This window comes from Oncorhynchus nerka, linkage group LG10 (assembly GCF_034236695.1).
Source record: "Oncorhynchus nerka isolate Pitt River linkage group LG10, Oner_Uvic_2.0, whole genome shotgun sequence".
In the NCBI taxonomy this organism is placed as follows: Eukaryota; Metazoa; Chordata; class Actinopteri; order Salmoniformes; family Salmonidae; genus Oncorhynchus; species Oncorhynchus nerka.
In genome coordinates, this window is record NC_088405.1 from 34,127,648 (window position 1) to 34,154,887 (window position 27,240).

At 43.7% G+C, this 27,240-nt stretch overlaps 1 protein-coding gene across 1 annotated transcript in view; it reads left to right on the plus strand.

Moving 5' to 3' along the window:
- LOC115136525 (LIM domain-binding protein 3-like) overlaps nucleotides 1-27,240 on the plus strand; it is a 62,668-nt gene that overhangs the window by 30,100 nt on the left and 5,328 nt on the right. Inside the window, 7 exon segments of the mRNA XM_065023240.1 lie at nucleotides 837-912; nucleotides 1,458-1,717; nucleotides 25,854-26,034; nucleotides 26,037-26,181; nucleotides 26,281-26,647; nucleotides 26,766-26,946; nucleotides 27,064-27,184. Coding sequence (XP_064879312.1) covers nucleotides 837-912; nucleotides 1,458-1,717; nucleotides 25,854-26,034; nucleotides 26,037-26,181; nucleotides 26,281-26,647; nucleotides 26,766-26,946; nucleotides 27,064-27,184 — 1,331 coding nt within the window.

Consider the following 27,240-nt stretch of genomic DNA (forward strand, 5'->3'; position numbering starts at 1 on the left):
GAACCGTTTTTTGGTTCAAGGCTGGGTTGAAGATGGGAAGGGGAAGACAATGAAGTAATTCCATTTGGAAGTGTTAGAAAATAAACAAATTGATTGATATCCTCTTGTCTTAACCTAAATATTTTGAACCTAGGTTCAATGTAGAACCCTTTTGAATATCATGTACTCTCTGTGGAATGGATTCTACATGGAACCCAAAAGGGTTCTACCTGAAACCAAAAGTGTTCTCCTATGGGGACAGCCCGAAGAACCCTTTTAGGTTGTTAGATAACCTTTTTTTCTAAGAGTGTAAGACAAACAACACAGGGGATCAATCTCTGAAGTATTCTGTAAACATTCACCGTATTCTCTGATTTAGACCCCACCTCGTTGTTGTTTCACGTAAACATTGGCGGTGCGAACAATATGGTGGATTGACTCTTGCTGAGCTTGGAGAATATACATTTTCTCGTCTAAAATTGAATGGAATTGACTTTATTCTGGCTCTGGAATCTATGTTCTGTTCTTGTTGAAATGGATCACCACCACTTATGATAAGGAGGGTACACCGTTTGTATCCGAGTGGTCTGTGAAGGTTTCAGGTTTAGCCTAGCTCTCTGTGGGCCTCTCTCTGGGACCTTTGACCTTTTTGCTCCTTGTATCCAAGTAGTAATGGGCTTGTTGGACACTGGTCTTTCTCCGGTAGACTTTGCCTCTCTCGATCTCTCTCATAAACCATGAAAAAGCTTTCAGTGCAGAACATCTTTCTGGCAGCCACTTGTTATGTGGTAGAATTCCAAGTCACACTCTAATAACTGTAACATCTTCTAATGTATCTGTTTTTTGTTTTGCTACAGGTCAAAGCGCCCATTTCCACTTTCCACATCCACCCAAAGAATGGATTCTCCCATGCAACAGATCCCTCACCAGAAGGTAAGCATGACCGCAGCCAGCAACACTCTGTTCAGTCTCACTCTCCTAACATATTCAGCACACCGAATGCTACGTTTTCATACTTCCCTAGTTGTAGAATTTGTTGCCCGCACTTATAAATAAAAGATACACACACTCTTCAGTCACACTCATATGGGATCGAAGTGGTTTGAGGACTTTCAGTGAAACCACTTCTTCCTTCCAGACCGGAGGCTTCATAGGGAGCTTCAGGAGGCTCCATGCAAAGTTCCTCAATTAGGGGTGTCAGGAGCCATAGAGGCAGCACAGCACATCCAGCTCTGAGGTCTGTAAGAACAGCCCTGGGCCGTGCTGGGCTGATACGCTCAGGCACTGTCTATGTTGTCTCTCACTGCCCTCTACTGGTGATACTGGGGACAATGCAGCACCCTCCCTGCCTTCCAAGTTTAAGTTCAAACAGATATATTTTTGAGTATCATATAGTACCTTTTGCATGGTTCTCTCTGACCACGCCTCTATCTGTCTTCCCCCTTATCCACCTCACCCACGTCTCTTCCCTCCTGAAGGCTCAAACTACCAAAATAAATGGCGGCCTCTCGGCCTGCAATACCTCCTCCGTGTCACTAGAGGCGTCTGGCGAGAAAAACTCCTACTCGGGGTCGCCCACCAAGAGGCAAACTCCAAGCCCTGGGGGCAAGACGACCCCCACAAAGAAGGCACAGTATAACACTCCTATTGGGCTGTACTCAGCTGAGACCCTGCAAGAGATGGCTCAGCTCCAGGAGAGCCACAGAGGAAAGGCCTCTGCAGCAGGCCTCTCAGTGGGGTATGTAACCAAGTGGAACAGACAGTAGTAACAGCAGCACCAGCCAGGGGTGGCCAGGCCTGGTGAACCCCATTGTGAAGAGGATGGAGTGGGGTAGAAGCTCCGGGTGGAAGTTGCCTATAGGCTCAGGTGTCGGATTAGCCAGCCCTCTCCAAAGCCTAACCTTCAACATTCAGAGAGAACCCCCCCCCTCAAAACATACCATAGATCAGTGCCTATGGCCAACTTCACCCTACTCCAAGGGGCTTCACCCTACTCCACCCAGTCCCTGCTGCTCTGCTGACCTGGCCCTCGTGGGGCAGGAGGATAGAAAGCCTCAGAACATTCAGATTTAGCTGTGTATTCTGATCCCGAGCTGGGCTCTAGACAGCCTGGTGACCCTAATGGGTTCTAGTGATTTAGGTTCCCCCAGAGGGGAATGTGCAGGGCAGGCAGCACAGTAAAGGCCCCTAGCTCAGGCTGTGGCCCTTCTCCAGGTAATACGAAGAGCCCCCGGGAGATTAGGTGTCCCCTCTGCCAAAATTTGAACATGTGACGTCCCAGGCAAGCCTTACAGTGCTTGTGTATATGAAGAGCTAACTATTGCTTAAAACGTGGCCAGGATGGACTGCACAGTATGTGTCTGATGTGTCAGTTAAGTGCTAATAGCAGAACTTCTTTAAAGTGAGAAAGGTGAATCGCTAAAAGAGGTGAATCGCTAAAAGAGGTGAATCGCTAAAAGAGGTGAATCGCTAAAAGAGGTGAATCGCTAATAGCAGGGTTTGCTATATCAGTCTTTGTGATGAATACCGTGAACTAGCATTCCCCTAGTTTTATCTAAAATAGAAAGCAGTCACGTGACCTAATTAAAAAACCTCACACACATCTGAGGCATGGGGTTCCCACAATAATTGCGGAGTGCTATAAGACACCGTGACTATGGTTCAGGGCCAGCACCTGTTCTTGTTGTCTCTTTAAAAAGCCATGGAATGGCTAGGTTCAGGTTCCTCTCTGCTCTGTTCCCATCTCTAAACATACAGCACCCCAATATGTCTGCCTCGTCTGACCCTCTCTCTTCACCTCTCTCCCTTTTATTTATTTCTCTATCTCGCTTTCTACCCTCGTCTACAAAACATACAGTACAAAGTTCTCTCTTTGGTCTGTTGCACTCTCTCTGCCACTTTCTTTATCACTTCATACCACTGCTCTGACGTAAAAATAGTATTTTAGCGCCACGTTCTAGATTTAAAGAGCCTGCAATGCCACGGCTTTATATTAGTGATGGACGAGCCTCAGTAATGATCATAATCAAGAATGAACGGCAACAAAGGTGAAAACATTTTTTTTTCACTGATGGCTTTCACTGTTGTATTGTGTGATTCTCAGTATTCACCCTCTTCCATCTATCTTTTCTCCTTTCACGCCGAATAAGCGACCTCGGCGGTGGCGGGTGGTAGAGTGTAATTGCCTTGTTAATCACTGTCTCTTTCTCTCTCTCTCCTCTGCGGCCGCCTCAGGTTATTTCCAACACTCCTGCCAAGTTAGTACCCTACCGTGCATGTGGCGTAGCAGCGATCGCCCCCGAACGGTTCCGCGATTCAGCTGCATGGTGTAGTGTGTCACGTTATCGTGTCAGGCTCTTTGGTGTGAAGTGGATGTGCATCGCCTTGGCTTGTTGTGTAGTGATTATGCCTTTTTTGAGACCGATGAGCAGTTCTAGGATCGATAATGATAGTTTTGGTTTGGTCTGTAATGGTTGTCAAAGTCCCAGAGAAAAAGGGGAGTGACCGTCTAATAAATCCTAACCTATCATAAAACAAATTTGCCTGTGATCATTAACTTGAAAACCCCTCGCAGACGAGATCCCTGTTCATTAATAGTGGTTTTGGGATATTTTGTATGAGAGAATAAAGGTCCTTTTCTGGCATTATGCTAAATTCTCCCATGAGCCATCAGCCATGTACATACAGTATGGCATTTAGGTGGAGCGTCTGGACGTGTAAAGTATTTGCTTGTGTAATTAATTGACTTTTATTGCATAGATGGCTAATATGATGTAAAAAAAAAAAAAAACGTTTTGAAACTGCATTGCCTGCGTTGATCAACTGTGTTTTATTTGTGGGATTTGAATGATGATGCAGTGGTTCAATAAGTTAGCCTTTGTGCTTTTGTAACTTAGATGACAGCGGCATGTTGATATTAACACATCCATTTGCTCTTTATCTTGATCAGTTTAGTTGTGGGCCAGCTGTAGAACATCATCTGAGCCTGTAGGCACCCACATACCTGGGAGGGCTGACCTGTATCTGGAGGGAAACCTGAGTGTGTGTGTGTGCAGATATGTGAGCTGTGCTGTGCCTGCTCTACTGGGGGATTTACAGAGCATGTTTGCTGTGTAACATACAGCGCCTCGATGGCTCTTTATCCGCCTTTCTCTTCAAAACCCCACGCTGTTGTAGTAGCAGATCTCTATGGGGGGAATTCTGACCCGTGTTAAGCACGAGTAAATGGAACTTAATTCCCTTTTTATGCACCTTTTTCTCTCTGCACGTATTCAGAGGTTGAATTCAATTCATTCAAAGCAAGTTAGCCACACCTGCAGAGCACGTTACGTAGGTGAATAAGGTAAGGCTGTATAGCAAATACTGAGAAGTGCATAGAAAAGGCGTGAATGTCCCCAGTCTTAATTGTCCCCTTTTGTGCATTTAGCCAACTCCTTTGTTGTGCCACCCGGTGTTGTGTGCCGTACATGTTGATGTTCCGCACGGCATTATACACGACAGAGGAGTTGGCTAGAGCACAAACTGATCTGCTAACAGGCTATTACACTGTTTCACTTAACATCTCACACCATTTCTCCTTCCACTGCCACCCTCCTTCCTCACTTTCCTTCACGTTTCCCTCTTTCTCCGTCTTTACCTCTTCTCCTCTTCACCCTAATCATCACTATCCTGCCAACTTCCTCCAACCCTCTACCGAATCCACGACAGCAACGAGTATGTGCCCAGCTTCAACCCCATTGCGCTGAAGGACACTGCCCTGTCCACCCACAAGCCCATCGAGGTGAAGGGTCCTGGGGGCAAGGCCACCATCATCCATGCCCAGTACAACACCCCCATTAGCATGTACTCCCAGGACGCCATCATGGACGCCATCGCCGGACAGTCCAAGGGCCACGAGGCCGGGTAAGACCCTCCCTTCCTCTGCACTCCTTCCCTCACTTTCCTTCTCTTTCTACCTTTCCCCCAACCTGCATGACCTAAGTAGTACCCCTCCTTTCCTCTCCTTGGCTGGCTGTGCTGAACTAGCCTAGCACTACAGTGTAGTGTAGCCGCGCTGTGCCGGAGAAGCTAAAGCCGCACACTTACTTCATCAGGATGCCTTTTCAGGTCCCGATGATCTAGGATTGTTACCATCCTTTAAAATATTTCTACAGGACTGTATATCCTAAGTGTATTTTGTATGTGTCAAGAAGGAACATACAACTCAGACTGTTTCAAGTAGGTAGCAGTGAGATCTGTTTGTTTAAGGGTGGTGTTTGTGGTGTGTTACTATTTGTATTGCCTGGAGGGGTTTGGTTTGATGCTCTAAGGCACAGATGTAGATTTGTATTTTAATTTTTTTACAAAGGCATAGATGGTTTGGTTGTTTAGCAACAAAACCGAAGTGTGCGCAAATATGGGGCAAAGCAGACGGGGTTGGCTTAGATTCTTGACATGTAAGCTACAGTTGAAGTTTACAAACACTTAGGATGTAGTCATTAATTTGTTTTTCAACTACTCCACACATTTCTTGTTAACAAACTATAGTTTTGGCAAGTCGGTTAGGACATCTATTTTGTGCATTACACAAGTCATTTTTCCAACAATTGTTTACAGACCGATTATTTCACTTATAATTCACTGTATCACAATTCCAGTGGGACAGAAGTTTACATACACTAAATTGACTGTGCCTTTAAACAGCTTGGAAAATTCCATGGCTTTAGAAGCTCCTGATTGACATAATTTGAGTCAATTGGAGATGTACCTGTGGATATGTTTCAAGGCCTACCTTCAAACTCAGTGCCTCTTTGCTTGACATCATGGGAAAATCAAAAGAAATCAGCCAAGACCTCAGAAATAAAATTGTAGACGTCCACAAGTCTGGTTCATCCATGGGAGCAATTTCCAAATGCCTGAAGGTACCATGTTCATCTGTACAAACAATAGTACGCAAGTATAAACATCATGGGACCACGCAGCCGTCATACTGCTCAGGAAGGAGACGCATTCTGTCTCCTAGAGATGAACATACTTTGGTGCGAAAAGTGCAAATCAATCCCAGAACAACAGCAAAAGACCTTGTGAAGATGCTGGAGGAAACGGGTACAAACGTATCTATATCCACAGTAGAACGAGTCCTATGTCGACATAACCTGAAAGGCCGCTCAGCAAGGAAGATGCCACTGCTCCAAAACCGCCATAAAAAAGCCAGACTACGGTTTGCAACTGCACATGGAGACAAAGATCGTACTTTTTGGAAAAATGTCCTCTGGTCTGATGAAACAAAAATAGAACTGTTTGGCCATAATGACCATCGTTATGTTTGGAGGAAAAAGGGGGATGCTTGCAAGCCGAAGAACACCATCCCAACTGTGAAGCATGGGGGCGGCAGCATCTTGTTGTGGGGGTGCTTTGCTGCAGGAGGGACTGGTGCACTTCACGAAATAGATGGCATCTTGAGGAAGGAAAATTATGTGGATATATTGAAGCAACATCTCAAGACATCAGTCAAGATGTTAAAGCTTGGTCGCAAATGGGTCTTCGAATGGACAATGACCCCAAGCATACTTCCAAAGTTGTGGCAAAATTGGCTTAAGGACAACAAAGTCAAGGTATTGGAGTGGCCATCACAAAGCCCTGACCTCAATCCCATAGAAAATTTGTGGGCAGAACTGAAAACGCGTGTGCAAGCAAGGAGGCCTACAAACCTGACTCAGTTACACCAGTTCTGTCAGGAGGAATGGACCAAAATTCACCCAACTTATTGTGGGAAGCTTGTGGAAGGCTACCCGAAACGTTTGACCCAAGTTAAACAATATAAAGGCAATGCTACCGAATACTAATTGAGTGTATGTAAACTTCTGACCCACTGGGAATGTGATGAAAGAAAGAAATCATTTTCTCTACTATTATTCTGACATTTCACATTCTTAAAATAAAGTGGTGTTCCTAACTGACCTAAGACAGGGAATTTTTACTAGGATTAAATGTCAGAAATTGTGAAAAACTGAGTTTAAATGTATTTGGCTAAGGTGTATGTAAACTGCCGACTTCAACTGTATATTTATGTTTATTGAAAAAATAAATACAGTACCAGTCAAAAGTTTAGACACCTACTCATTCAATGGTTTTTATTTATTCTAACAATTTTCTACATTGTAGAATAATAGTGAATAGATCAAAACTATGAAATAACACATGGAATCATGTAGTAACCAAAAATGTGTTAAACAAATCAAAATATATTTTAGATTCTTCAAAGTAGCCACCCTTTGCCTTGATAACAGCTTTGCACACTCTTGGCATTCTCTCAACCAGCTTCATGAGGAATGCTTTTCCAACAGTCTTGAAGGAGTTCCCACAAATGCTGAGCCCTTGTTGGCTGCTTTTCCTTCACTCTGTGGTCCAACTCATCCCAAACCATCTCAAATGGGTTGAGGTCAGGTGATTGTGGAGGCCAGGTCATCTGATGTGGCACTCCATCACTCTCCTTCTTAGTCAAATAGCCCTTACACAGCCTGGAGGTGTGTTGGGTCAACCAGACGGGATGGCGTATCGCTGCAGAATCTTTTGGTAGTCATGCTGGTTAAGTGTGCCTCGAATTCCAAATAAATCACAGAGAGTTTCACCAGCAAAGCACCATCACACCTCCTCCTTCATGCTTCACGGTGGGAACCACACATGCGGAGATAATCCGTTCACTTACTCTGCGTCTCACAAAGACACAGCAGAGGTAACTCTGGGCCTTCCTTTCCTGTGGCGGTCCTCATGAGAGCCAGTTTCATCATGGCGCTTGATGGTTTTTGCGACTGCACTTTGATTTGTTTAACAATTATTTTGGTTACTACATGATTCCATGTGTTATTTCATAGTTTTGATGTCTTCACTGTTATTCTACCATGTAGAAAATAGTACAAATAAAGAAAAATACTTTAATGAGTAGTTGTGTCCAAACTTTTGACTGGTACTGTACATTTGCGCAATGAGCACTTCTTGTCTCTCAAATTCATTGTTACAGTTGTTGGTTAGTTAGCTAGCGAATTTTTGCCATTTTAGCATTGGCATGAAATCAGTCAACACCTCAAAACAAGACCTGGTATCAAGAACAAGTTGAAACGAGCCACTTACGATTCCCGACATTGCAGTTTCTTGTCATTGTTGGTAGCTATCTGGCCATCCAGAATCACAATAATATGCTGACTTCTGTTTTCGTGACGTTATCAGCTAATTTATCTATATTCCTTGTTACAAATGCAGGTCACCTGTTGCAATATTCAAGTGTATTTGTTAGATTCCATCCATTCTATGAATGTCTTCATGCTGCTCACCTTGAAGCATAAAGCCACCCAATCACCTTTAGTCACCAAGCCTTCCCTGATCTTTTTTAATTTTAGTAATTTAGCAGACGCTCTTATCCAGAGCAACTAGGATTAAGTGCCTTGCTCAAGGGCACATCTGCATATTTTTCACTAAGTCTGCTCTGGGATTCAAACCAGTGACATTTAGGTTACTGGCCCAACCTTCATAACCGCTAGGCTACCTGCCACCCTTTTACATACCCTCACCCACACTCATAATTGCCTTTCAAATACCTGAAGATCCCAGTACACACATCCCAGTACAAAATGTATAGTTTAATGAAAGGGACTGTAAACTCTTGATTTGTATCAATGTATGTAAATATATAGACTCACATGCTTCATGTAAACAGAGAACTTTCTTTAGAAATTGATAACCAGACAAATTGTTTTGTTCATATGTGGAGAAAAGGGAAATTTCTCTTGGTGAGATTAACGAAAGCTGAGGGTCTCACACTATGCCTTCCTTCCGCTACGGGGCCCATATCTAATCCTCCCTCTTTCACTTCCTCGGTTCCTCCTCAACAAACCCAATCACCGCACTGTCCATCCCACCCACCATGCCATGCTGCTTCCCCCTCACCCCTCTCCATCCATCCATCTACTGCCCCATCTCGCCCCGCCCCACCCCTTCCCTGCCGAACAGAGAGGAAGTCCCAGCCGGCTCCCCCTTGGCGTAAGTAGACCGCTCTGTGACAACCTACGAAGCACAGCCTGTGTGCTGTCTCCTCCCTCCTTACGCCCGTTCCCCTCACTGCTAACCCACTACATCCTCACTCTGATTGGAGATTTTGTTACCCATGGCAATTTTCTACACGCCACCAATTGGCGTAGTTTGTGGGTTGATGGGATGATGTCTAGAATTGCCGGATGTTGCCTCTACACCGTAATGCAATGATGACGTCATAGTTTGACGGGAGTCGATTGCAGAGCAGCTGTTTGTCGAGGACATCACTATAAGTATGGTGTTTTGATATTCAGGGATTGTGGGTCTTTATCAATTACTAACAAACAATTTTTCATTCCGTTGGAAAATTGTGCTGAAATTGTATTGTGATTGAAATGCATGGAAAACAGACATGGATTAGTAGTTTTCATGCCAAACAAAGATTTTGTTTTTAGAAAAGCAGAGTGTGTTGCAAACCGATATTGCTCCACAGGTCAACCACAGAATCATTATTTTGTTATTTTGTTATTTAAAAAAAAAGATTATTACTGTCTTGGTATAGCAAACCGTTTCTTAGGCGGAGTCCACTGCCCTGCTGGCTACACAGGGATCATTTATGTTTCAAGGCTCTCTGTAAAATAGATTTTATTGTCAGCTGCGACATTATCACAGGTCAGTAGTCTCTTGTGTTGCAAAAGAACTGCATGATTTATATGGATATAAAAAGGAAATGAACAGAGGACGAACACATTAAGTGCTGGCCTCAATACTCTGAACCTCCCAATCAGTAATGTGCAACTGACCAGCACTAGCTATGCCACATACCAGGAACTATACTAGTTTAATAATGACACTAAACTGAATGTTCTGAGCTCTTTCCTCCTGCTAGAGGTACAGTATGTGTGTTTTTATTTTATGAAATTAGATTTCTGAAATATGCTGTTGAGAAAAGATGCCACAGGGTTCGTTATGTAGCCATAGTGCTTTGCGTGCAAAGCTTCTGCAAATAGGAAACTATTTGACAGCTTTTTACCATTTTATCACTGGTTTGTGTGAGCAGATGCTGCTTTTCAATGTCCAGTTTTTAGCTCCTCTCTTGCAGCTCCCCTTATGCAAGACCGAGCCTGTTTTTTTACATCTCAAATTAAAAGTGAAGAGGGAGCCTTTGAAATAGATCCTCACCCCATTCTCCTAAATGCTCCTTAGTCATCTAAGTAGGCTACAAAGGTTAGTTATAGTACTTTATATGTATACACTCAGACATACCCCAGTAATATAAAATCACCACCAGACTGCAGTTTGTAACACTGTGATCAGAATTCGATTAACACTCCACATTTCCTATTCGCCCTGATTGCTGTCAGGCTATGGTGGGCATGAATTAGTGCCCGTGTGATGAGCCAGCTCTCTCTCTGTGGTTCCAGTTCGCTCCCAGTAAAAGATGCTCAGGTAGACAGTGCCTCCCCAGTTTATCAGGCTGTGATCAAGACTGCAGACAGGGACACGGAGTTGAATGACTGGGCCCGCAGCTCCTCCCAGGTGCAGTCCAAGTCCTTCCGCCTCCTCGCCCACATCACGGGAACGGAGTTCAGTAAGTAGTGCTGCTTTTCTATTTCTATTCTGTTCTTGTTTAATTTAGTTTAGTCTACCCCTCTTATCCTGCCACACACTCAGTTACTGATGGTTCTTCTCTCTCTCTCTCCCTCTCCGTTTAGTGCAAGACCCAGACGTGGAACATCTGAGGAAATCAAGGTAGGCAGCTAGCAGCAGCGACCGGTGTGGCCTAGCAAAAAGGCTGTATTTGGTCATTGCCCCAGATGATCCCAGAGCAGAGTTTCTGCTGTTAGCTAGTGGTCAAGGGTCACTGAGTCACTCAGCCCTACCAAAGGGCCCAGCTCCACACCACTCTCTGTGGTGAACTTGAAGGTTAGAGTGTGAGTCATGTCCTGCTGAGCCAACCGTGAGAATAGCATGAGGTGTTTCGACGCTGCAGTCCCCCTCACATGGATTACGGATAGCCCTCATGATGAGCCGTCTGTTAGACTCCTCTAGCTGAAATGCCACGTAACGTGTTGCTGCCACACACACAGAGCAGAAATATCCCTTTTTGTTTCTTCATGAGGCATTTCTCAAGCCTGGGTTTATTCCCTGATACAGTATGGTGCAGGACATCATAGAGCCACCCAGTGGGGTTGTGTTGATTAGTGTTTGTTGAGGATTTGGGAGCCCCCAGTGCACTCTGACCCTCACAGGGCTCAGGCAGAGGAGTGGAGGCCACAGTCCCTAACCCGTCTCTCACCCCCACCCCCCTTTCTTCCTTTCTCTCTCTTCCCCCCATTTTCCTTTCTCTCTTTCCTCACGCCACAGGGAAAAGTTTGACACGGAATTTAAAGGTCCACGTTTTGCCAAATTGAAAAATTGGCACAATGGCCTGTCTGCTCAAATCCTTAACCTGCCAGAAAAAGCCGTGGTTTAAAATATGTGTCAGACCGAACGTAACTGTAGCAACCAGAGAAGTGCAGAGCAGGTAAAACAGTTGGACTGTGAGTGAGGAGAAGGTCAGGCTAAAGATACTGGAATGTGAGTTCGTGGAAAGAGGGTTGTTCAATACTTGTTGATCACATGTTGTAATGAAGATTTTAGCCCAATGTCATATTCCCTTCTTATTTTGGCTATTTAAGTTGATGCTAGCTTTCTAAAGTAATTGCAGCTGTATAAGAAAGTTGTATTATATTTCAACCGTAAATTATCACTATTTGAGTTTGACATTGTGATAAGTATGAATAAAAACAATGCCACTAAATAAAAAATGTTCCTTTTAGTTGCTTTCATATCAGATTGTTACTCTGAAAAGAGAAGAGATTATGTTTTGATGTAGCAGTTTACAGGCTTTAAATGGAAGTTATGGAGGAAATAGTTGCCTACCTTTATAGCATAGCAACCCAACACCCTCTTAGAGACAATAAACAATTATACATATGAGTCATCACAAACTTCAGTTTTTTTATATATATATTTATTAACTTTCACAGGAACCATTTCACCAAGGAACCATTAAATAGAACTTAAACAAGATATCAAGGGTCCAGTTAAGGATAAACAATTCCCCCATATCAGCAAACATCGTATTGAATCTCAAGATGAATCCCTCACCGATGAAACATGGCGTGTTTGTTTCCTTATCCCCGGGCTCTGACTCATTGGAATGTGTGGAGAGCAGCAAACCCTTGCAGCCTATGAGAAAGTGAGGAATTTGAGATTTTCCCAGAGAGGATGAATGGCATAAAGTAAACTAAGGATAATTAGGAGTGCTGCCTGCATTGTGCAATGCACTGCTCTTTAAACCTATGAAAAGGATAGGTTCCAATCTGGCTCATGGCCAGATGGCCACGTGATTACGAGTATGACTTCAATCAGAAGGAAAATGATTGGATTCCATATTGACCATGACCTTGCTTTCGACATCAATGAGAGAAGTTCACCCATTGTCTTTGACGGTAATCTTTCAATTTCATCATTGGTAATTGAAAAGGTTTGAATAGCTGTTTTCTTTTCAGCTACCAAGGGCAGGGCTATTCACTATTTAAGCAAGTTGGTCAAGGATTTTCTTTTCACAGAAGCTCCTGATAAAGGCCTTTTGGCATTTGAGCTGTTATATACACAACTTGACCTAGAAAGAAACGGAGAGATTTGATATAAAGCGGGTGGCTTTGCAAAACCTTTTCCATACATCATTCCAACCTACTGTATGTTGCATCATGTCAAGTGTTTTGTAAGATATCTATTACAAATACAATCTCAAAGCGATTGTTTAATGTTATCCCGAAAAGTTCTTCAGAAACACTGTAAAAATAAACCAGGCTAATTATCACGACTCACAGAAGGATGAACTGACTTGCTTCATTGGTACACCTTTAGAAAACAGGGCTTTGTTCCTCTCCACACATGCCATTTAGTCTGTTCCACAGGGCCATTTTTTGTGTAATTATTGTACTGAACTCAGCCATCATTAGCTCTAGTATAATCATGCCATCAATTGTTATCAATTGTTGATCGTCTGTTATTACGTAGAAGCAGTATTATATCAATGGTCTGTTCACGAGGCAAGAGTCTCTGTAGCTGCTAACTATAAGGAGGTCAGATGTGGCTGAAGTTAGGGACTATCATATCAGGATTCAAGCACAGCCGTCAGACAACACCCTGTTGGGTTTCGTCCCATCCTCCTGCATAAGAAAGGCGAACAGGAAGTCAAATATGTGAGTAGTGAGAGTCGGCGAGGCGATGTTTGAAGGTGTTGAAAGCCCTTTGAAAGATAACTCTGCTTGTCTGGTTGTAACATTAGGGGAACTGGTGTTACTTAGCTCTGCTGTGGGCTGATGAGTGGATTATTACTGGCCGTTTGTAACTGTTGGAAATCTCTGCTAACTGCCTCTTCCCTGCCTGGACATGCTCCTTGGCATCATTCCTCCTCCCCCTTCTTCTTCACCTCCCCTGAGGGATATTTCCACCTGCATGCAATGCATGCTGGGTAGACAGTGTGTTTGCACTGGAGTGCCTCTGGGTGGCTGACCCCCCCTCTCGCCCTTCATCACGCCTCCTCTTCCTCCTCTATCATACTCAGGCCTCAGTCTCCGCCCCACATACAAGATCTCCTTCTACACTTCAGTTCCATTCAGTATTCTGCTCCTCCTATCCCTCACTCCCTCTTTTTTTTCATCACAGATTCTAGAACTGACACACCAGACATTCCAAAACATCAGGACCTGCGCCATTGCTTTGCATCAAATTTCGGCACATCACTCCATAGCTATCTCATCCCACCCTCAACTCCAAATTAGTGGAAAGTAATTTGGTGTGTGTGCTCAGTTCCCGGCAGGATTTGTGTTTTTGCAGTTTGTGACTTCTCGGGACCTAGGGCTCATTTTCGGGACCTAATGCTCATTTTAGGGGCCTAGGGCTCATGTGACTTCCTATTTTCTTAATGATTCTTTTTGAAAATTATAATGTTTTCTAAAGCCTCAAGGGCCCAACTAGTTGTCTCAATATTATAGAGGAGCTTGTGACAGTAGGCGATAAGAAGTTATGTTGTAGGTTTAATTCATGGGACTAATGACAGTTTTTGGCAATCAAGAAGGTAGAGTTAATGTAGACCTACCGTACGTCCCGTTTGAGAACCAGGTAAAGGGCACAGAAGGTGAGGGGTACCTGTGGACAGCTATGTGTTTGTGTCTGTCTTCATGTTGTGTGTCTGAATCATTGTGTTTCCTTGTGTTTAGTCTTGCCTGTATCACCTGTCAGTCAGTGTCTTCCTCATCTACGACAGCTCTCCAGTAACCCATCCATCCCCCTCCCTCAACCCCCTCCCACGAATCCTAACCTCTATGGTTAAAGCGTACTACTGCTTTGATGTACAGTAGACAGCTGAACATGGTAAAATACCTACCTGTTTGATGTCTCTAAACCACCTAGTACTAGACCCATTGCTCGTTCCTTGACTATCTGTAATCTCAATTCTCATCCTCCTAATTGCCTGTAAGAGCACGCACCGGTCTCTCTCTCCCCCTTGCTAAAGACTCCCCTGCCCTTGCACTTGCCTGCCCACCTCACCAGTATCATGCAAACACACGCCAGTGTTTGCCTACCTACCGCGGAGTGGTCTCTCCCAGAGAATGAGGAGCAGAGTGAAATGGTACGCGAGGTGTCAGGTTGCCTGCCCATGGAGCTGCCTTACTAACCCAGCTGCTTTAGTGGGAGAGATCACAATTTCCCTATGTTGACAGTTGTGCCAAGCAGATGTTACCAGTGGGGGGCGCTATACGTTTGTTACCCTTTAAAACTATCCTCAAATTAGTGTCCTCAAGTTTTTCCCTTCCACAGTGAGATAACATGAGAAATGAAATGGCGTCATTTAGTTTACGGATCAAGTATTTCAAATTCCAAACTGTTTATAGATCCTTGGCAGATGAAAGAGTGGTGCATGTATGCAATCTTCTATTTTGAACATCTCTGTCAGGTGTGGCCTCTTTCTATTTCTATCTAGTTCCCCTTGTGTTGTTAATCTGAGGCACCAGATTTTGACTTCAGCCTTCAAAGCACACTATCCATAATCTTCCCCTAACTTGAAACAGTCATTCCCTCGGAAACATCTGGAAATACATCCCAGCAATTCAGCCAATGCAATCTATTAATCCTGCATGAAGAGGGTAAATGTGTTTTGAAGGCCAGTGTCCTCAGTGTGTAATTAATGACCTGCCCAGAATGCCCAGTTATGTAAACCCCTTGTTGTGAGGCAAGTCTGTCTGTGTCTGTGTGTGTGTGTCTGTGTACATGGCTGTCTGCGTTCAAATAGAGATCCAGTGGTATTGAAGTTAGATGTCTGTACCTATGCCAGATGAGTTAATGTAACTTGTACCCAAGGATGGCCAGTTGAAACACAATTGAGAGGGGGTTCCTACACTCCCATCTGCTAAAAGGGACTTTGTTGAGGTCTCTCTAGAGCAGGGCTCTTCAACCCAGTTGCTGGAGAGCTCCCCTCCTGTAGGTTTTCAATCCAACTCCTGTTGTAACAAACCTGATTCAGCTTATCAACCAGCTAATAATTAAAATCAGGTGTTCTAGATTATAATACTTTATCCTAGTAATAGGTTTCATTGGTTGGATTCAGAAGTAATTGAAGATAGTGGCTTTTGTATCTGTGTGACTGTGGCCTGTCCTGTCCTTGTACCCAGCCTCAAAGGCACTTCCTCTGTTAACTGTCACTCAAACTGAGAGCATCTACCACCTGTCTATCTGTGCTGATCCTCCCACCTCCCATGCCAACACTCCACTCCTCGCTCCACACATCTAGCTGTGAGACACACCATAGACAGACCCACTATCACCACAACCTAGGAGCACTTGCTAACCTCCAAAGTTCACCACAGAAAGTGATGAAGGGTTAAATGACCGCCTGAGACCACTGTTTCCTGGTCAGATTGATGTCCAGGAGAGGAGGTCAGGGTGCTGGAAGTGAGTAGGGGTCAGCCATCGGTCTACCACCACCAGGCCTGTTGCTGCTAGATGCCTGCTACCCTCTCTGTCCCCCAACCTGCACCAGCCTGGGCAGCTCCCCCTGGGCATTGCATTCATTCCGTTCTCCCCAGTCCTCAACCCCACCTTCTCTCACAGTCATTCACTTAATGTTTTGGCCTCATGTCAAAGTCAGCTGTGTTTAAATGTCAAGATCTGGGGAGCCGCCACTGTTCATTTTCACTCATGTTTAAAAGTAAATTCACAAATGTTCTGTAGCGTACACTCATTGATTAGGCCATGTGTTCATTTTTCTCTCCTTTTTGCTGTTGTTGGTATATACTCTGTTTAATCCTTTTCCCCAACAGAGTTTATGGCTGAAACTCTCCCAACACCTTAGATTGTCTCTGATTATATTATATTAGTATGATACACTATACAGTTCCAAATCAATGTGTAATGCACTGTGTTAATTGCGTAAGGACTGTGTATATCAAGCATATAGTGAGGTGGTGCCCTCTGGCCCTGGACATGGTTGATGAAGCGTTCGTCTTGACGCAGTTATTTAATCATTCCCCATTATGCTCAATCGATTCCTGCAGTAGCAGCTAGGCAGCTTTCCATTAAGAGTGTAATACAACCAGGTATCACCCCACTCACCCCTGCCAGTCTCTGCGCTTTCTCCAGTGACTCACCCAAAATCAATAATTCAAACATTCGTTTTTATCTTATTATGAGCAGATTGTGAGTTTTTTTTTTCCCGCAGAGGTTTTTTTTCCTCACTTCTGGCACTAAATCCTGATATTGAAAGCTGAGGCTTGTGAATAATTGTCATTGATTTATTTTCCTACTCTTTCTCCATTTGTTCCTTGATGGACATCCTTGCTTTGGGCTGAGCAATATCAAGGCTTTTGGTTTTGCATGTGATTGAGGCCATATAACCTTACAGGTCTATTTGTGCTGACATTAACCCTTTAGTTCATATACACACAGCCCTACATATGGATTTCGGCCCCAGACTGCTGATGGTTTTCTCTCAATGCAATTTAACCTCCTTATGCAGTAGCCCTGTTAAGCATGCTCCAGTTTCCACCAGCCCCACACATGTCGCTCTCCCTGCTAGCGCTGCTTCGCCCAATCAGGCAGCTTCGCCTACTGCTGCTTACCAGTCTCCAGAGCCTGCCCCCGTAGACCCTGAACCCACCCCTGAGAGGTAATTCTGTGTGGGTTGAACATTTTTGCCTGTTGTGGTTTTATTGTCCTCCACCAACTGGGTGCTCTTCCCTTTAATTGGTGTGTAGCTATATTTGTGTGTGTACCTTCGTTGAGGGGGACTGTTTTTGTTCTGATGTTTTCCGCGTTTGTCATCTGTTTCGTGATTGATTGAACATTAGATTGAAATGTGTGTTTTTGTTTTCATGTTCCAGCTAAACCGGTAAAAGGTTTCATGAGCAGTATGTGTGTAAGTGGCTAGGGCTTTGGGTTTAGTACATTCACAAGGGAGAGTGTCCATATTCAGTGTCCAAGGTAAGTCAAAGGTAAGTCTGATGTTGTGATCACCGGGACTGTGTGGAACCTGTGAGGAGAGAGACACTGGGAAGACCTGACCTCCCATGTCTGTGAGCGGTGTGAGAACAGAGAGCCTCAATGCAGTGGAGTGCTGTAGTCATACAGAGCGAGTCTGCAAAAACCATCATCCTTTAACCCGTAACGCCCTCATCATCATAACCATCCATCCATCTTAATACTGTTTTTGTTTTTTTGCCCAGCCTTAAACACAACATACGCCCTGGGCCTGTGCAGGCTGTTGCTTCTGTAGTTGGTCATCACTGCCACTGCCTTGGACTCCTGGATTTGGTTTTTGGACCATTCCGAGCTGTGTTTATTACACATTTTTTGGATCCTCAAAGATAACCATGTTTTGGCCTTCACAGCAGATGAATGGTAGTTTGTCAGTAGGATGTCTAATGTTAATAAACGTTTTGTGTCGTATCTAGGGGACCAAGAAAGGCCATACGTATTGACATAAGACAAATAGAATGTTGACAGTTAATTGAACATACAGTACCAGTCAAAAGTTTGGACACACCTACTCATTCAAGGTTTTTTCTTTATTTTTACTATTTTCTACATTGTGGAATAATAGTGAAGACATCAAAACTACGAAATAACACATGGAATCATGTAGTAACCAAAAAAGTGTTACACAAATCAAAAGATATGTTATTTGAGATTCTTCAAAGTAGCCACCCTTTGCCTTGATGACAGCTTTGCACACTCTTGGCATTCTCTCAACCCGCTTCATGAGGTAGTCACCTGGAATGCATTTCAATTAACAGGTGTGCTTTGTTAAAGTTAATTTGTGGAATTTCTTTCCTGCTTAATGCATTTGAACCAATCAATTGGGTAGGGGTGGTATACAGAAGATCGCCCTATTTGGTAAAAGACCAAGTCCATATTATGTCAAGAACAGCTCAAATAAGCTAAGCGAAATGACAGTCCATCATTACTTTAAGACATAAAGGTCACTCAATGTGGAACATTTCCAGAACTTTGAAAGTTTTTTTCAAGCACAGTTGCAAAAACCATCAAGTGCTATGATGAAACTGGCTCTCATAAGCACCACCACAGGAAAGAAAGACCCAGAGTTACCTCTGCTGCAGAGGATATGTTCATCAGTTACAGTTGAAGTCAGAAGTTTACATACACTTAGGTTGGAGTCATTAAAACTTGTTTTTCAACCACTCCACAAATGTCTTGTTAACAAACTATAGTTTTGGCAAGTCGGTTAGAACATCTACTTTGTGCATGACACAAGTCATTTTTCAAACAATTGTTTACAGACATATTATTTAGCTTATAATTCACTGTATCACAATTCCAGTGGGTCAGAAATGTACATACACTAAGTTGACTGTGCCTTTAAACATCTTGTAAAATTCCAGAAAATTATGTCATGGCTTTAGAAGCTTCTGTTAGGCTAATTGACATCATTTGAGTCAATTGGAGGTGTACCTGTGGATGTATTACAAGGCCTACCTTCAAACTCTGTGCCTCTTTGCTTGACATCATGGGGAAATCAAAAGAAATCAGCCAAGACCTCAGAAAAAAAATTGTAGACCTCCACAAGTCTGGTTCATCCATGGGAGCCATTTCCAAAAGCCTGAAGGTACCATGTTCATCTGTAAAAACACGCACGTAGAAACATCATGGGACCACGTAGCCGTCATACCGCTCAGGAAGGAGACGCATTCTGTCTCCTAGAGCTGGACGTACTTTGGTGCGAAAAGTGCAAATCAATCCCAGAACCACAGCAAAGGACCTTGTGAAGATGCTGGAGGAAACGGGTACAAAAGTATCTGTATCCACAGTAGAACGAGTCCTATATCGAGTCCTATATCGACAGATAGCTTGTGGAAGGCTACCCAAAACTTTTGTCCTAAGTTAAACAATTTAAAGGCAATACTACCAAATACTAATTGAGTGTAATGTAAACTTCTGACCCACTGAGAATGTGACGAAAGAAATAAAAGCTGAAATAAATCATTCTTTCTAATATTATTCTGACATTTCACATTCTTAAAATAAAGTGGTGATCCTAACTGACCCAAGACAGGGAATTTTTTACTAGGATTAAATGTCAGTAATTGTGAAAGACTGAGTTTAAATGTATTTTGCTAAGGTGTATGGGAACTTCCGACTTCAACTGTAACTGCACCTCAGATTGCAGCCCAAATAAATGCTTCACAGAGTTCAAGTAACAGGCACATCTCAGCATCAACTTTTCATAAGAAACTGGTTGAATCAGGCCACTATGGTAAAATTGTTGCAAAGAAACCACTACTAAAGGACACCAATAAGAAGAAGAGACTGGCTTGGGCCAAGAAACACGAGCAATGGACATGACACCGGTGGAAATCTGTCCTTTTGTTCTGACGAGTCCAAATTTGAGATTGTTGGTTCCAACCACCGTGTCTTTGTGAGATGCAGAGTAGGTGAACGGATGATCTCCGCATGTGCGGTTCCCACAGTGAAGCATGGGGGGGGGGGGGGGTGCTTTGCTGGTGACACTGTGTCAGTGATTTATTTAGAATTAAAGGCACACAGCATGGCTACCACAGCATTCTGAAGCAATACACCATCCCATCTGGTTTGCTCTTAGTGGAACTATCATTTGTTTTTCAATAGGACAATGACCCAAAACCCTCCTCCAGGCTGTTTAAGGGCTATTTGATCAATGAGAGTGATGGAGTGCTGCATCAGATGACCTGGCCTCCACAATCACCCGACCTCAACCCAATTGAGATGGTTTGGGATGAGTTGGACCACAGAGTGAAGGAAAAGCAGCCAACAAGTGCTCAGCATATATGAGAACTCCTTCAAGACTGTTGGAAAAGCATTACTCATGAAGCTGGTTGAGAAAATGCCAAGAGCATGCAAAGCTGTCATCAAGGCAAAGGGTAGCTACCTTGAAGAATCTAAAATATATTTATTTGATTTGTTTAACACTTTTTTTGGTTTCTACATGATTCCAACTGTGTTATTTCATAGTTTTGAAGTGTTCACTGTTATTCTACACTATTATTCTAAAATAAAGAAAAACCCTTGATTGAGTAGGTGTGACCAAACTTTTGATTGGTACTGTATCTAATACATCTATTAGGGACTATACAAATAGTGTTGCTTTATTTTTTTCCATTACAGTGTAGTATTTCAGAGAGGGTTTAAGATTGTATAAGAAATTCAAAGTAATCAATGTGTATGTGGAGTGAGCCCTAAACCGTCTCTCAAACCTCTCTTGTTGACTCTCGTCAAGAAACTAGGTTTAGAAGCAAGGGCCACCTCCCACCCGGTTCCGAACCTGCACTTTGCCCAAACGAAAGCCCTGCCCTCGGGTTCCGAACTGAGCACCTGAGGTATACACGCAACATAACAGACTGCCACAGTGACTGACAGACAGACTGACCACATCACAGACAGGTGGTGTGCGGAGTTGCTTAGGTATGTGTGGGATAAGGGGACAGGAGAGTAAAAAACAAACATGTAAACTTTTACTGGGGAGTGGGACACTATCCGGATCAAAAGAGCAAGGCCATGACTGCAGCATTGCTTTATTCACATTGGCTATGTTTCATAAGAAAATACAAATAATTAAATCTGAAAAGTGGTGCAAAATGAACTGCAACAGCCCCCAATTGGAAACATGCTATTGAGTGCAATTAGGTCTGTGCAACTGTTTTGCTTGCCTGCACAGGGACAAACTTCTTTCCAACGCTCTTTGAATTAGCTCTCTCCATCACAGCTGAATGGAAAGGAAAAGGTCCACGAGGTTTGATGTGCAGAATGTACACTGCAGACTGCTTAAGTACACTGTGTAAGCTCGTGGGGGTTTGGCAGCATTTGCAATTGCTGACTCAAGTTTTTGTTTGACTAATTTGCACCTCTTCCTCCACAATATCAATAGTCCCTTCACAGCATTAATATGCTATGATATGTTTGACCCAAATATAAAAATGCCTGTTTAATGCAGAATGTAGCTAACATTATTCTGAAGTAGTCTTTTTGACATTCCATCTCTCATCTTGAATTTGCAGGTCAACCAGTTTCTTAAATGAACAAACGCACAAAATCCCTACAGGCCCATTCAAGTCTGGACCTTTGCATGCCATAGTAAGGAGAAGCATACTCTTGGAATTGGCATTTATGGGGACTGTTCACCCTGTGAAGGCCACACAATTATTGATATGACAGTAGCTCACTTGGTTGAGCACCTAGTAGTCACAGTTGGAGATCACCACATCGAGTGATGATGGTAGCTCCTCTATCCCACACACTTCCATGCTCACTCTGCATGTCGCTGCTCAACTGCGAGCTCACACACTGGCTGGACTCATTATGATTTTGGGGGGGTAGTTTGTCAAAGAACAGCAGAAGTGCGTGACACTTGAATGTCAATCACAATCATTTGTATCCTGCAAATCAATGATAAACCCAGCAAGAAAAAAATATGTCCTCTCACTTTCAACTGCGTTTATTTTCAGCAAACTTAACATGCGTAAATATTTGTATGAACTTAACAAGATTCAACAACTGAGACATAAACTGAACAAGTTCCACAGACATGTGACTAAAATAAATGGAATAATGTGTCCCTTGACAGAGGGGGGGTCAAAATCAAAAGTAACAGTCAGTATCTGGTGTGGCCACCAGCTGCATTAAGTACTGCAGTGCATCTCTTCCTCATGGACTGCACCAGATTTGCCCGTTCTTGCTGTGAGATGTTACCCCACTCTTCCACCAAGGCACCTGCAAGTTCCCGGACATTTCTGGGGGGAATGGCCCTAGCCCTCACCCTCCGATCCAACAGGTCCCAGACGTGCTCAATGGGATTGAGATCCGGGCTCTTTGCTGGCCATGGCAGAACACTGACATTCCTGTCTTGTAGGAAATCACACACAGAACGAGCAGTATGGCTGGTGGTATTGTCATGCTGGAGGGTCATGTCAGGACCCTCTTTAGTGTCTTAAGTTTTCATAACTGTGACCTTAACAGCCTACCTTAACAGTCTGTAAGCTGTTATGGTCTTAACGACCGTTCCACAGGTGCATGTTCATTAATTGTTTCTGGTTCATTGAACAAGCATGGAAAACAGTCTTTAAACCCTTTACAATGAAGATCTGTAAAGTTATTTAGATTTTTACGTATTATCTTTGAAAGACAGGGTCCTGAAAAGGGGACTTTTTTTTGGTTGCTGAGTTTATATGGCTGTGATGCACCATTCTGATCAACTACTGAATGGCTAACTAGTGGCAACAGGCAATAGCAGCTGTTGATAGATGTACTGCTTAAAAGTGCAATGGCTGAAAAGGTCAAATGGTGTAGAATTTGGTACTCATGTGAACATTTTAAATGGGACTCATACAAAGGAGGACCATTGTATAAATAATTGTATATGCTCGTAAAATACCCTCTTCCGATTTGTAAGTGTCTAGTGAGAATAATATTAAATCATTGGTTAGTTTTGCATAACAAGGAGTATGGTACATATTACTCCCTCAGTTTGTGTCGTTCAGCCAACCATTGTCATTTTTGTTCTGTATAAACAGCGGGCTTAAATAAGGAAACACATCCATCCACCCTTTAGTTTTAATGTAATAGTGGTACTTTATAGGGATCTCCTGGAGCCAGTGTGGTGACCACAGTTGCTTAAAACTGTGAACGTTATATCAACTTATGATGTGCAGTGGTGGAAAAAGTACCTAATTGTCATACTTGAGTAAAAGTAAAGATACCTTAATAGAAAATGACTCAAGTAAAAGTGAAAGTCATCCAGTAAAATATTACTTGAGTAAAAGTCTAAAAGTATTTGGTCTTAAGTATCAAAAGTAAATGTAATTGATAACATGTACTTAAGTATCAAAAGTAAAAAATATTTTCAAATTCCTTATATTAAGCAAACCAGACGGCACGATTTTCTTGTTTTTTAATTTTATGGATAGCCAGGGGCACACTCCAACACTCAGACATAATTTACAAACTAAGCATTTATGTTTAGGGAGTCTGCCAGATCAGCGGTAGTAGGGATGTTCTCTTGATAAGTGCATGAATTGGACCATTTTCCTGTCCTGCTAAGTATCTGAAATGTAACACGTACTTTTGGGTGTCAGGGAAAATGAATGTATGGAGTAAAAAGTACATTATTTTCATTAGGAATGTAGTGATGTAAAAGTTGTCTAAAATAAAAATAGCAAAGTACAGATACCCCAAAAAACGACTTAAGAAGTATTTTTATCAAGGCACAAGGCGAGACCCAAATGCAGACACAGGAGGCAGAATGGTCATGCAGGCAGGTACAAAGTTATGAAACAGGCGAGGGTCAAAACCGGGAGGGCTAGAAAAGGGAGAATGCAAAAAGCAGGAGAATGGGGGGAAACACTGGTTGACTCGGAAACATACAAGACGAACTGGCACAGAGAGACAGGAAACACAGGGATAAATACACTGGGGAAAATACGCGAAACCTGGAGGGGGTAGAGACAATCACATGGACAGGTGAAATAGATCAGGGCATGACACTAAAGTATTTTTACATAAGTACTTTACACCACTGGTTTGAAGTGAATTTATCTCGCCTGCATGTTAGTGTGTTTGTGAGAAGTGGGCCCTCTGGCTCACCTTACAGATTCCTAATATTGATGTCATTGTTTTCTCTTTAATTTGGATTGGATGTGTTAACTAATGTTGCAAGGCGTGTTGGCCTTTGCAATGGAGCCAGTTGTAGTGGTTGTGTGCAGAGTGTAGAATATGAGTGGTTTTGTGCGCTTGCGTTTGTGTGTGTGTGTGTGTGTGTGTGTGTGTGTGCAGTATCATATATGGTTTCCTTGATTGATGGTGATGAATACAAATATGGTATATAGGAGCAGAGCTGTGTATCAATTTCATTTGGTTTGGCAGTGTTAGGATCTTGGATTTTCAGAACCTGTTTTATTTGTCTGTCTAGGACATACATTTTTCCTTTGTGTGAATGTGTGCTCGCACAAAGGTATTACTATGAAACCAAGTTCACCAACACCTCAAAGGGACTGCTGATTGGGTGCTGCCCTCTTCAAAAGCTACACAGCTGACTATGTGGTCAAACTAGGCTGGCTGACTAGCAGTTAGCATGAAACAGGTGCGATCTGATAATGTTACAATTTATGAGAAATCGGATGATTCTTGATTTACACCCCATCTTAGAGTAAACAGTGGAGAAAAGTTAGATGGAAGAATCTGCAAATTAAATATTTAAAAACTGGATGACATTATTGGTAATAAACGGCATCTTGCAGGTATAGGTGTACATGACCTTAATCCAAAAAACTGTGTTTGACCTGTTTTTGACCCCAGACCCTTTTCTGTTGCGTTATAGCTACAGTCTGCAACAGTCTGCCTCCGTCTCCAGGTACTTCTGTGGGGAAGCTTATCCAGATGGCACTGCTCATAGAACATCTGGATAGTGTGCTTCCTTCTCTTATTGTCGACTTCACCTTTGAAATAACACACACTTATTCCCCTCCCTCTATTTATAACTCTAAGGATGATAATCATGCTTTGACAGTGTTCATTTAACCCGCGTTTTAACCTTCCCCTTTCTTACAAATGTATCAAAACCTGTTTCTCTCTCCTTTCAAATGAAATCGGTTGGCGGCTCTGTGAATCTCTCTCACTTCTATAACCGAGGCTCTCTGTTCTAACACTGTCTCTCTGATACCAGGCTGTCTTTCTTTCTCTCTCTCTCGCTCTGTGGGTCTCTGCTATATTAAACTCCCACGAACCTTTACGTTAAACATGTCTGGGGAAGTGGAGGAGATCCAGGTAAGACTCAAAACATATGTGGACACAGAGTCAGGAAGGAGATAGGTGGCTGTTCAGCATACCAGGTTTTATCATGAGGCATATTAGTGTTAAAGGGATACGTCAGGATTTTGGCAGGGTCAGATGATTTTTATGTCTCTGCATCCAGTATGAAGGAAGTTAGAGGTAGTTTTGCGAACCAATGCTAACTAGCGCAAGGACTTCAAACCAATGCTAGTAAGCAGTTGTGCTAGCCCTAGTTAGCAACTTCTTTCAAACTACTAGATATCCATGAGTTCATCTGACTCTGGGGAAGTAGATAAAGGGCCTCATTGCCAAGATCCTGAAGTATCCCTTTAACAGTATCCTTACGAGTAACTGGTACTTGTACAGTTTCCTAATTTAGATAGTTTATATAATATATCAATGACAGTTCAGAAAACTTCTGAAGTAATAAGACTAGTAGAGATATGTTTTGAATTTAGGTGGTGATGATGTCACTCAGCTTCTTGTTTATCCTTCTGCAGCCTATATGGCCAGGCTCCCCCCATGCAAAAAGCCCCTCCCATGTACCAGGGGCAATCCATGTACCAGGGGCTTTGTATGCAGAAGGGACCTCCCATGCAGCAGGGACCTTCCATGTACCAGGGGCCTGCTATGCAGCAGGGACCTCCCATGTACCAAGGGCCTCCAATGCACCAGGGACCACCCATGTACCAGGGGCCCCCATGCACCAGGCCCCGCCTATGCAGCAACATCCCATGCAGCAGCCTCCTCCCATGCAGCAAAACTCCATCCAGATCCCTGTGGGCCCTCCTCCACCCAAGGTGGTCAGCACAGCCTGCATTGTGCCAGGTAGTTACAGCAGGTGGTGCTGTGTGGCCGTTTGTTTGTGTTAATAATATGGTAAGTATGGATAGTGTTGACTTAACCGTGTGTCTCTTTGGGTCATAGCTCCAGCCCCTGTTCCAACCCCAGCCACAGCCCCGGCCGCCCCTGAACCCCCCTCCAGCAGGCCACCCTGGATCACAGACAACTCTTTTGCCAACAAGTTTGACCCCAGCAAGAGCACCAGCACCAGCATGAAAGTGCCCGCTCTACCTCAGAGTGCCCCACCAGCACCGGCCTACATCCCAAACCCTGGCTCCGCCCACGCCCCTCCCTCCTCCCCAAGCCCTGCCTATAATCCCAGCCCCGCCCCCTACAACCCCGCCCCTGCCCCCTTCCCTCCCATTGCCCGGGGCGTAGCCCAAAGGGCGGAGCGCTTTGCTGCCAATAGCAGCAGAGCACCCCTCTGTGGCGCTTGCAACAACATGATCCGGTAACAACAACGATACACCGTCAGTAGAAACACAGCCACTCAAACAGAAACACAGTGTTTGGCTTCAGAAATGGCCGTTGTCACCCCCTTTGTCCTCATTCGCTATCTGTCGTTACAGGGGACCCTTCCTGGTGGCCTTGGGTCGCTCCTGGCACCCAGAAGAGTTCAACTGTCACTACTGCCACACATCGCTGGCAGACTGCAGCTTTGTGGAGGAGCAGAACGCAGTGTACTGTGAGAACTGCTACGGAGAGTTCTTTGCCCCCACCTGTGCACGCTGCAACACCAAGATCATGGGGGTGAGATGTCAGATACAAACACACAGACATGTACGACACACACAAAAGCGCTTTGTTTAGCCTATGCAGCATATAACCACAAATGCACCCAGACAATAACCTTTTGTCCCTGTGCAGGAGGTGATGCATGCTCTGCGGCAGACATGGCACACCACCTGCTTTGTGTGTGCTGCCTGTGGCAATGCCTTTGGAAACAGCCTATTCCACATGGAGGATGGGGAGCCTTACTGCGAGAAAGGTACTTTACGTAAATGGAATGGCACATAATGAAAGGCCACAAATGTTAAATGTTTC